At 39.5% G+C, this 12800-nt stretch overlaps 1 protein-coding gene across 2 annotated transcripts in view; it reads left to right on the plus strand.

Annotated features, from left to right (window-relative positions):
- Positions 1-12800, plus strand: part of LOC105358455 (transmembrane protease serine 9-like) — a 59362-nt gene that overhangs the window by 44445 nt on the left and 2117 nt on the right. For both annotated transcript variants that reach the window (XM_023957292.1, XM_023957294.1), the window contains 5 exons: positions 7819-7964; positions 8041-8773; positions 9017-9188; positions 9822-10075; positions 10170-10270. In XM_023957292.1, the coding sequence (XP_023813060.1) occupies positions 7819-7964; positions 8041-8773; positions 9017-9188; positions 9822-10075; positions 10170-10270 (1406 nt within the window). The remainder of the gene's footprint in view (positions 1-7818; positions 7965-8040; positions 8774-9016; positions 9189-9821; positions 10076-10169; positions 10271-12800) is intronic.

Below are 12800 nucleotides of genomic sequence, written 5' to 3' on the forward strand. Positions count from 1 at the left end.
TTGCACATCCTCTGGGGGGCGCTGTGATTCTTTTTATCTACTTCAAACCTGTGCTGTATCACAGTATAAATTATGAATTGATTTAATCTGTACTATTTTAGCATTAATTTATTTTAAAGTACTCAGATTGTGGCAAACATGTCTATAATCCTGTTTATTTCTGTTATAGGAGCTCTGCATGATTGTAACTGACATCATATAAAACATCTTTAGTAATTAAATTATTTTTATAAGTGCAAAGTGCAATTAAAATCACAGCTGTTTTCTGATGACAATTAACTTGTGGATAGACTGAATCTATTACAAAATGAAAACCAGTGAATGTTCACTGGTTTTCATTTTGTTCCTTTTTTTTAGTGATACGTTCAAATTTTAACATGTAATTTAAATTTCATGCAGTAATTTTTAAACTGATGGTAGAAGATTTGTTTTTGACTTTGTGCTTTAGTTTAATGCTTAATTTAATCAATTCTTCAAAATTTTGGCATATTAATATTTTACAATGTCTCTGTAATGATGATATATTGTGTTTAGACATGTTAAAAATAAAAATAAATAAAATTGTGAGTCTATAAATACCTTTGTTCTCCAGCGTTCCATCTTCTTTTATCAACATTGCATTAAGTAAAGGCTGAAATTCTGTGGTTGACCTGAGAATTTAAGCAGGAGAATTTGAGGAGCGGAGCTGGAGAATGTTAGTTTGACAGAAGATTTAGTCAAAACAGATTTAAAAATACGTGCACACTGTCAGCCTGCTCTCTGTCTCTCCTCCTTACCCACTGTGTATTGATGGACGGATATCTTCCACTTATCTTAGTGTCAGAATATCACTCTTGGATGTAACATTTGTCTTTCCAGCAGATCTAACATAAATGTTATGGAGCTTAGGGTGGGGAACTGCATTACACGCAAACTCAAACTAATGTAGTCATTTTAAAAAAAAAGAGTGAATTTAATTTTCTTTTCTAACAAATTGCCTTATTTTTAAATGTAATGGAAATCTGTTAAATATTTAACAAGAAATAAAAACAGATTTTTTATTTGCAAGTGTTTAAAATATGTTTTATCTAAATATTTTTAACAGCATTTTTGAAAATCACCTTTTGATTGTAAAATCATTCCCAGTGGTCTTTTAATTAGGATGAAGCAGATTTGAGCTAAAACCTGTGTGATTTATGAAGACATATTTCTGCAGACTGGCAGGAGTTCATCAGAAGTTTGCCTCTGCAGTTTGCCTGCCTAATAAACGACGGAGAAAATGCCTAAACTGGGTCATTCTTAACAGACCAAACATTTTAACAGCTCAAAACTGAATTCAAGTGAAACCCTTGACAGATATCTGCACACAACGACGAATGACGAACGCAAGAAACACTTATGGATTATGTCGATCACGCATGGATCACCAACGACTGAAATGTCATACGTGGAAAATGTGCAGACTGTACGTAGCAGCCGTGTGACACAGCCTTAAAATGGTAAGTTTGTTTTTCTAGACGTATGCAAAAAATGATGAACTCATGTTACAGAAAGACGTCACCGTAAATTCTTTGTTTGAATATAGTAAAGAATGAGAAAAAGTTTATCGATAGCCTTTCTATGGTGTGTTGAGAAATCTAAAGATGCTGTGGAAATTCATAGGCATCAACAAGACAGACATCTACAAACAAAAGGTTTTTTTCAAGTCTGCAAAAGTGCAGGAATGCTGTCAGGTCAGATTAGACGACGCTGTTTTCACTCTCTGCTGATGTCTTCATGGAAGATCTGTCACATCCTCGTTCTGGTTTCAGAAATCTAAATGCTCAGACATTTTGCATCAGAAGCAAACTTGTTTGTTGTTTAAATGTTTGTTTGCTATAGAAGGAAAATGGCTGAGTCACAATGGAAGCAGAGTCATGAGAAGTTTGGGGATGAACCTGCAGAGCTGCTTGAGAGATGGACTGCAGACATTTTCTACTTCAATCGTTTCTGCACTAAAGCGTAAATGCAGGTTCAGCATGAGAGCCGCATCGCAAATGTGTTTTAGCAACAAAAAATAATACGAAGAAGATTTGCTTAGTTTACTTATTTGTTCACTTTTAAATAGGCAAATGCATAATCACCCTACTCTCATTCCAGTCATTTGGTTTAACATGTTTCCTTGATTAGCAGGTCTGGCATCCAACAGAACAGGAAGTATTAAATGATTAAAAACAACAGGGTTCATTTTTCCCAGCCCTGTACATGCATAAGATTTTGGATTCTTTACAGTGACTACAAACATTTTCTATTCCTGCACTTTATACGCTTTTGTCAGATAAATGTTCTGAATTATGTTCCAATAAATCAACCTTTTCACCCACAGAGAACTAGACGAACCTCTGGAGGACTGTCTGATTCAGCGACCCCGTGACCCTGCGCAGGAAAAAGCGGGTATAGAAGATGGACGGAAGGACGGACGGACGGAGAACCGAACGTTTCTGTATCTGATGGGATTTTAGGAACCCAAATTAAAAACACTTAATATGATAAAAGTTCAAAATAACCTTTACTGAAACCAAAGTGGTGTATGATTCAACAATCGATGCACTTAAAAATGTCACTTTTAACTCCTGAATTTATTTGCAGCTATGAAAGCAAAAATGTCACTGATGTTTTCTTCTTGAATAGGCGTCAAGAGCATAAAGTTTAGCAATATTTCTGTAAATTAAAGAATATAATCGCATTAATGGAGACATAACTTTATTTATTGATAATAATTCAAGAAGTGAGGAAGTTATCCAAGTATCAATAACAAAAATAAAAAGATTGAATTTGTCACAATAACTTCTTCTTTACCACATAGATGATTAAAGGGTTTAGATTTATCATTCAGAACCACTGAGAGGGAAGTTTAAGGATAAAGGAAGCTTAAGCCGTCAGAAGCCATGGTGGCATCTGTGTGACAAAAAAATATCAGAAATCTTTGGTGGTCCACTTCTTTTTTTAATTTCTCAGGGAAAATGGGCTCTTATGGGGAAAGGTTCAAATAAGTCTTTCACTTCAGGCTCCAGTCTGTGAGGAGGAGCTGGCAGACAGGTGAGCCGCAGGTAGGTGTGTATAAATACTAGGTGGTTTTGTTTTGAGAGCAAATCATTTTAGAATTCGTTTGGAGTCATGGCTTTCAGGCTGATCTCTGTGACTCTGCTGATTCTCTGCACACAAGGTAAGAAGCTTCACAGCGGGTCAGAACCAGAGTCAGAGTCTAAGATTCCGGCAGTGAAACAAACTTCTGAAATCTCTATCTTTGTGAGAATCAACAGTTTTATCCTGCAATCTTGATCCTTTGGATTTAACTAAAAACTCAGACCTGATTAGAACAGGTTCATGTTGTTGAGTTCTGACTGAACCAGAACTTTGGATCAGTTTGGCCTCACACCCCTCACAAAAACTGAAATAACAGTTCACAGTAGAAAGTTTAGCCACAGGCATTTTCTGTCAGAGTTTTTCAATGTTTCTGTCTGACCACAGACTGCATAATCATGTGAAGTGGTCTTAATTTTGTTTAAGTCTTTAAGAGATCACATAAAAACTTATTGAAATCTCTCATAATCCCTTAGCTACTGCAAAAAATCCAAGATTTTTAGTTTTTATTTATGTTCTTTTGATGAAATGTAAATGTATTTTTTAGTTGTATGACACCAGCTGCTGTTACAAAACATAATTTATATTTTTTGCGTCATTAACTTGAATTGAATATGGAAAAGGTAGTCATTTTATTCATGGGATGGTAAATATTTGGGTTTCAAAATGATAAATATGATTCCTTTGTGATGTAAAATACACAAATTACACATAATTCCTCTCCTTTTGTGTGAATAGTTTGTAGTCATTTACATAATTGTGTGAAAAAGCCTGTCTCCTAACAGAGAGTTTGTTATTTTGAAAAGTCTTTAATGAAAGTTATCCCTTGTGCTATCCTAGGCACTTTAACATTGTGAGTTGGGTCATCTAGACCCACTAGACAGTGCTCTGAACTTTTTATCTTCAATGATTTGTGATCTTCACTGGTGTCCATGGATTACATGAAATCCTCTCCACCTGTCATGGTAGGGATAACACGTCAATGTAAGGATCGGGTCATCTGGACCCCATAGGATAGCACAAGGGACCCAGGAAATGCGTTTATATCTAAGATATGTTAGAAAAAGAAAAAACGTTAGGAAAATCACTTTAACTTTCCATGGTTTTAAAAACACAAGAATGTGGAACATGAAAAAAAAGAAACAAGCATTTAACATGCATAGTTGAGGACATGTTATTATCAAGAGGAAATAGGAGCTTAAGGGATTACTAGAACTAGCAAAAATGAAAATGAAAACCTAACAGTAAAATCTAGATTACAGGATTTCAGTTCATGCTGTCCAAGTCAGATTATTTTAATGTCATTTTGAAGTTTTATTATCTTGGGTTTTTTTTAATCTGGTTTTGTTCTTTGGGAATGTAGAGAATTTTGTGTTGGACATGTTAGCATATGAAAGAAATGATTAATAGATTGATTAATTGACTGGTTGGTTGTTTGATTAGTATATGGATGGATGGATGGATGGATGGATGGATGGATGGATGGATGGATGGATGGATGGATGGATGGATGGATGGATGGATGGATGGATGGATGGATGGATGGATGGATGGATGGATGGATGGATGGATGGATGGATGGATGGATGGATGGATGGATGGATGGATGGATGTCTTGATTCACTATGAAAAATACTTAGTTGGCCAAAAGTGGTGCTCTGTTTGTTTTGGGAAGGGGCTAGTGGTTAGAAATTATAGGGAAGACAACAACTACCACTACTACTTTCTATCATTCTAACACAATCTGGCCTTATTTTGATTATCTGGACTGAATTAAATAACTTTTTCTTTTGCTACATCTTAAAATAAAACTTTAGTTTGAAATTAGTGCATTTAAAACATTTGATTTGAAACCTTTAGGAATGATTAAAATGATAATAATAAAGGGAGTATGAAGATCCAGCCGGGTGAAACCAAGCATTTATAACACTTTTGATGTTGAGCTGAAGGAGGTTCATAAGAAACAGATTAAACTGCAAATAGCTTTGTGTTTGTTTAACCCTTTTGCTATCCTATGACCCCACCCTTACAGTAATTGATGTGTTCTCTCTACCATGACAAAGGTGGATAAAGGTGGAAAGATTTCATGTAATCCATGGACACCAGTGAAGATCACAAATCATTGAAGAAAAAAGGTTTAGAGCACTGTCTAGTGGGTCTAGATGACCCAACTCCCAATGTTAAAGTGCCTAGGATAGCACAAGGGTTAAGACCCTTTCCACCACTTCCTGTATGATTGAATGAAACATAACAAAAGCTTGTGTCGGAAAAAATGTGCCAATCGAGACACGGTGAAACCAGTTTGTTAGTTCCTGTAACTGGATACAAAACAAGTTCATGACATCATAGAAAATTGTGTGAGAATAGACTGAGCAGAAAGTCATGCAGAGCTTTTATTCTGAACAGCTGAAGTGACTTTTATTTTGAAGGAAGAAATGGAGAACAGTTGACGGTAAAACTCATAACCTCTGTGTTTCATCTCCTACATCTTTTGCTGCTCAACTAAAAAACCAGAACTGCATCAAAACTCCCCAACTAAGTTCACAGACACAAATGTGCTGACTCACTTTACTGCTTCACAGAAGGAAGAACTTTAAAAGCAACAAATTAAACCTCACATTGTTTTCTTGTTTTCTGTGGTTTCTTCCAGAGAGTGTGGCACAGCTATCTGGTGAGTAAAAGTTTTTTCAGCTTTTAAGTTTTCAGTTTTTTCAAAGAAAGTCAGAAACACAAACAGTTTCTGGAGTCCCTAAAAACATTTTCCAACACAAAAACAGTCAGAAGGCAAATGAGAAATTGTCCAAAAGAACAGCCATAAGGCTTCCTAACTCGCACTGATTGACAGTTATTCTGCTGAACATTTAAAAATGTTGGCTGCTGTAAAGAAAAAAAACCTACTAATATAATAACTTTGATGTCATCGGGTAGTCTCAGATCAACAAAATCTAAGGCCCAATATTTCAAATATAATCCTATAGGAGGATTGTATCCTGATTTGTTATTGGGTATCCCAAACCAATTGCAAATTTGGTCATCCGGTCCGGTTTTTCATTCATATTAAAGGCCTCTGTTGTGTATTTAGAAACTTTGGATTGAATCCTGGATCAGTTTGATCCAAAAATGAGGATTATTCTGATCCCGATTCAAAGCAGGATGTGAGGCTGAGCCAGTGTTGGTTTGTGTTTATGTCCCTAAAACTATAGGACGTGTGAATTTAGCAAAACCTTGTTAAAACGTCCTTTTCATCTGTTTAAAAATGTGACATGTATTGACAAACAGAAAAATTAGGGTGTCACGAGAAACAACATGTCTTTGGAATTTTAAGAGGGAATTTAAGACACCCAGTAGTTTCTGAGTCCACAAAAACCAAACTGACAGCTTTTCTCTGCAGATTGTGGTCGAGCAAATCTGAACACCAGGATTGTTGGAGGACAAGATGCTCCTCCAGGGTTCTGGCCTTGGCAGGTCAGTCTGCAGAAATCTTCACACTTCTGTGGAGGATCTCTCATCAACAACCAGTGGGTGCTGACGGCAGCTCACTGCTTTCCAAGGTAATCAACAATATACTGTAACTGTAGTAATGATAGTACTTGTATTACTGTATATACATGTTGACATGTATCTGTGTGAAGGTTTGTGGAGCCAACGGGTATGTTTGTAATATTTGAGTGTGTCTGTGGACAGGCCCCGCCCCTTTTGACTAGCATCTACATTTGACAGTAATAACGATAAACCTCTTTGTCAGGAAAAGTTTTCTAAAAACAGACACAAAGAAATGGTGTTAGTGAGTACGCTGTTATGAGACATACAACAAGATTCAATAATACTTAGCAGTCAAATCTCATCATTTAGAGTTTTACTGAGAGCAAGGAGTGAACAAAAGATGGTCACACTCAATCTGTGAACTGAAGGTGCGTTCATTCAGAAACCACAGTTATACTGTCTGAAAAAACACAAACACACACAAACACACTTTTTTCTCTTTCTTTTTTCTATTCGCTCCAACAAGAAATGCATGCAAATGTCTTAAATATAAATAAAATTTTGCTTTAAATCCAAAAGGGGTTTATACAAATATACACCTCGTGTGTCTGATAATTCATTATCCCATACAGAAACAGTAAGATCTGTCCAAGACAATGGTAGCTTTGGGGCTGGATACTAAGGTCTCCTCTTGTTTTGATGGATAGTTGAAATTTAAAAGGAATGAGAAAAAAAGCTTTATAAGAAACAAAAGATCTGATCAGCCACACATTACGTTAAAGCTCATGAACTTGACTTATTTGAGTCTTTGATTTCCGACTGTTTTAGCCTTTAACAAAACCTCTAACCTAAATCTATCACAGTTACAACGTTTCTGTTTTCTTTCTCAGTGGCAGTGCATCTGGTGTGAACGTAGTTCTGGGTCTTCAGACTCTGCAGGGATCCAACCCTAATAGTGTGTCTCAAACAGTAACAACTGTAATCGTTCATCCGGACTACAACTCAGGGACATCGGATAACGACATCGCCCTCCTGCAGCTCTCATCACCAGTAACCTTCAACAACTACATTACTCCAGTTTGTCTGTCTTCCACCGGCAGCACCTTCTACAGCGGCGTCAACACCTGGGTCACTGGCTGGGGCAACATTGGAAGTGGAGGTACGGTAGATATTTCAAAAACTTTTCTTTCACGGACTACAGATGTCAATTGATCAATCTTTTTCTTCTCTTAGTCTCCCTTCCTGCCCCACAAACCCTTCAGGAAGTACAAGTACCGATTGTGGGAAACAGACAGTGTAAGTGCAGCTATGGAGCCAGCAAAATCACTGACAACATGGTGTGTGCCGGGTTACTGGAAGGAGGCAAAGACTCTTGTCAGGTGAGTCCCCTTTATGTTTGCTTTCTAGATATTTCTCTGAATTCTTCCTTAACATAAAATATTTTTCATGTTGAAGGGAGACTCTGGAGGCCCGCTGGTGATTAAGCAGAACAACCGCTGGATCCAAGCAGGAATTGTGAGCTTTGGACAAGGTTGTGCTGAACCTAATTTCCCAGGAGTCTACTCAAGAGTGTCCCAGTACCAGACCTGGATCAATACCCAAATCACCAGCAATCGGCCGGGCTTTATCGCCTTCACTTCCACTGGAACTGACAGTGACCTCAGTGTGTCGTGTCCAGGAGTGCCACCAATTTCAAATGTCACTACTACTCCTACTAGCACTACCACTACAACAACTACAATGACTTCTGTACCACGAACAACAACAACTACTACTAAGCCTGCAACTACAACCCCCACTACAACAACTACAACCCCCACTACAACAACTACAACTACCACTACAACAACGACTTCTTTACCACGAACAACAACTACTAAGTCTGCAACTACAACCCCCACTACAACAACTACAACTACAACAACTACAACGACTTCTGTAGCACGAACAACAACTACTAAGCCTGCAACTACAACCCCCACTACAACAACTACAACTACCATCAAACCTACAACTACCACCACACGTTCAACAACTACAACTACCATTACAACAACTAAAACAACTTCCGTACCCCAAACAACAACTACAACTACCATTAAACCTACAACTACTACCACACGTTCAACAACAACAAACTCCACCACAACAAAAGCTACAACCCGGTCACCAACCACCACACCCAAAGGTAACCAGTTGTTATAAACAGATTAAATGCAATTTCTAGTGAACGTTAATTCCTGCTTAGTGTAAAACTATAAAATATACAGATATGCAGAAGTAATAACTTTGTGAAAGTAATGTGTACACATTAGAAATCCTCTGTTTTTAGAAACAAAAACACTCGTGATATATCTGAATGAATCTTAATTTAGCAAATTGCTATTGATAAATCCATAGTAGGTCTTTAATGTTTGTGTCTTTTCTGCAGCTGTGGTTTGTGGACGAGCCACCCTGAACTCTCGTGTCTTAAATGGAAGTTCAGTGGTATCTGAAGGTCAGTGGCCGTGGATGGCGAGTCTACAGAAGAATGGACAGCATGTGTGTGGAGGGACACTAGTTTCTCTGGACTCTGTGCTTAGCGATGCTAACTGCTTCTCAAGGTGAGTGACATCCATAGCAGATGTGTTCAGTGGGATTGACTGATGTGTTAGAAATGGCAAGTCTTTGGTTACCACAGATGTATCGCAAAAACCTAACCCGTCCAAGAAGCCAGGAAAGTAGACAAAGGAGATTTTCCTACAAAGATGAACGGACAACAATACAAATCGAAAAAACTGAGGATGATTAAGTTTGATTACTAGGTAAAACTAGGTATTTTAGGATTTACCAAATGATTTAAGATATTAAGATATTTGTAACATTGACTCAAACCATGAATGGTGGCAGCTGAAGTGCAGAGGTAGAGGGGTCAACCTTGTCAACACAAGGTTCAGGTTTTGTTCCCATTTCTTCTGCCAAAGTATCCAGGTGTCCTTGGCCCAGACACTAAACCCCACATTGTTTATGGCGGTGTGGTTTGTCCCTTGCATGGCAGTGGAGCCACTATGAGTATGGGAATGTGTATAGGCATGAATTTAAAACACTTTGGACCTTAGATGAAGGCATTAAACTGTGTATAAGTACACATCACTTACAATCAAGAGCTACTGATTGAACGGGGAAAAAAAACTGAAGATATTTAATCCATTTCCAGTTCTGGTAAGTCCTAATTGAATCAGTCGTCTCTTCCATAGTTCTCCTGTGCCGTCTGAGTGGACGGTTGTGTTGGGTCGTCTGAAGCAGAATGGATCAAACCCCTTTGAGGTGTCGCTGAAAGTGACAAATATCACTCTGAGCAACCAGACAGGGTCCAATGTTGCTGTGCTGCAATTCTCCAACAATCCCCCCCTAAATAATTACATCCAGCCCATCTGTCTGGACAATGGAAGAACTTATCCTGTGGGAACAACATGCTGGGCTGCAGGCTGGAGTTCTGGACAGGGAGGAGGTGAGTCCACATTACACTAAAAGAAAATGTATGTCTGAAAACATGCCAATGTGATTTATTTAAACACTTCTGTTCTTTTCTACCAAATTTTTAGAAGAAGAAGTTCTGCAGGAGTTCCAAACCTCGGTTCTAGAATGTCCGAGGCCAACAGCTGCAAATGACAGCATTTGTACCACAGTTTTTACCCTGACTGAGGTAAAGTAAAACATTATCTGGTTTTGACATTTATGCACTTCCTGAGAACAGTTGTGTGTTGATGATAGTAATGGTTCAAGTGCCTTATAATATCCAGTGTTTTTGGAGTAGACTAAAATATTCAGTTATTTAATATAAGTGCCATTGTCTTGATCTGAAAGTTACATCCAGAAAATGTCCTACAACCTTTGGTCCAAAAACAGTTGGACAAAGAATCTGTGCAGCTTCATTTTTGGTGCCTGGTATGGTAACAAATTCATAGATATATATCTGAGAACATTGGAAGCTTATGGCTAAAGATCAAGTTCCATCAAGCAAACTGCTCAAAACAAAGAGGTCCGTGGCTGATGACAGGAAGAAACCTAAACCTGTAGTGATTCCTGTTCTTAGCAGGCACAATGGAGCACCACAAATAAAGAGTTTTCCAGACAAAAAAACTGAAGGGACAAGAACTTTAGAAGGATCTAATTACAGCACACCGTTTGTTTTATTGTTAAAGTCTAATCAGTTGTCACCGTGGGGTGAGAATGTTGTTTTCAGTGACCATTTGATGGTTTAAAACCCTCCATCCAACACCTTAGTGCTGAGTGTTAAGCAGGGAGCCATTGGTACCCATTCTTCAGAGTCTTTGGCATGACCCAACCATGTAAGGAGTGGAGTGGAGTGGACAGAAATGGATGGTAAACAAAAATGCTGGTGACTGGACATCTGCAACGTCTGAGAAATGAGCTGATTATGGGATGTCTGGGTGACATTTCCCTTAAATTCAACATTGCACCATATATACAATATAAAAAATTTTATAAAAACTTGCCCCTCTCACCCTCCGCGGGTGGTTTCTCCTCCAAGCTCGGGTCCTCTACCAGAGGCCTGGGAGCTTGAGGGTCCTGCAGTATCTTAGCTGTTCCTAGCACTGCGCTTTTCTGGACTGAGAGGTCTGAGGTCTTTCCAGGTATCTGTTGTAGCCACTCCTCCAGCTTGGGGGTTACTGCCCCGAGTGCTCCAATTACCACAGGCACCACTGTCACCTTCACTTTCCAGGCTTTCTCCAGTTCTTCTCCGAGTCCCTGGTATTTCTCCAGTTTCTCATAGTCCTTCTTCCTGATGTTCCCATCGCTTGGCACTGCCACATCCACCACAATGGCTTTCCTCTGTTCTTTATCCACCACTACAATGTCTGGTTGGTTCGCCATTACCATCCTATCAGTCTGGATCTGGAAGTCCCACAGGATATTTGCCCTTTCATTGTCTACCACCTTCGGAGGTGTTTCCCATTTTGACCTTGGGGTTTCCAGTCCATATTCTGCACACATGTTTCTGTATATTATTCCAGCCACTTGATTGTGGCGCTCCATGTATGCTTTACCTGCCAGCATCTTACATCCTGCAGTTATGTGCTGGATTGTTCAGGCGCCTCTTTGCACATCCTACACCTTGGGTCTTGTCTGGTATGGTAGATCTGAGCCTCTATGGCTCTGGTGCTCAGGGCTTGTTCCTGAGCTGCCAGGATGAGCGCTTCAGTGCTGTCCTGTAGGCCAGCCCTTTCTAGCCATTGGTAGGACTTCTTGATATCAGCCACTTCAGTTATGGTCCAGTGATACATCCCATGCAGGGGTTTGTCCTCCCATGAGGATCTGTCCTCCAGCACTGTATCGTCTGCTCTCCATTGCCTGAGACATTCACTGAGCACAATGTCAGTTGGGGCCTTGAGCTTGATGTACTCATGCATCTTGGATGTTTCATCCTGGATAGTGGCTTCTACGCTCACTAGTCCTCGGCCTCCTTCCTTGCGGCTAGCATACAGTCTCAGGATGCTGGATTTGGGATGGAACCCTCCATGCATGGTGAGGAGCTTTCGTGTTTTAACATCTGTGGTCTGTATCTCTTCCTTTGGCCATCTTATTATTCCTGCAGGGTATCTGATAACTGGCAGTGCGTAGCTGTTTATTGCCCGGGTCTTATTTTTGTCATTGAGCTGGCTTCTCAGGACTTGCCTCACTCGTTGGAGGTATTTAGCTGTTGCAGCTTATCTTGTTGCCTGCTCCAGGTTGCCATTTGCCTGCGGAATTCCAAGGTACTTGTAACTGTCCTCGATGTCTGCTATTGTTCCCTCTGGGAGTGAGACCCCTCCTGTGTGGACTACCTTGCCTCTCTTTGTCACCATCCGGCTGCATTTCTCGAGCCCGAATGACATCCCAATGTCAGTACTGTAGATCCTGCTGGTGTGGATCAGGGAGTCAATGTCACGCTCGCTCTTAGCATATAGCTTGATGTCATCCATGTAGAGGAGGTGACTGATGTTGGCCCCATTTCTGAGTCGGTATCCATAGCCAGTCTTGTTGATTATTTGGCTGAGGGGGTTCAGACCTATGCAGAACAGCAGTGGGGACAGAGCATCACCTTGTTATATCCCACATTTGATGGACACTTGTGCAAGTGGCTTCCCATTGGCTTCAAGGGGGTTTTTCCACAGCTTAATTGAGTTTTCTATGAAGGCTCTTAGAGTCCTGTTGATGTTGTACAGCTCCGA

The sequence above is a fragment of the Oryzias latipes genome, chromosome 8 (assembly GCF_002234675.1).
Source record: "Oryzias latipes chromosome 8, ASM223467v1".
NCBI classification, from domain to species: Eukaryota; Metazoa; Chordata; class Actinopteri; order Beloniformes; family Adrianichthyidae; genus Oryzias; species Oryzias latipes.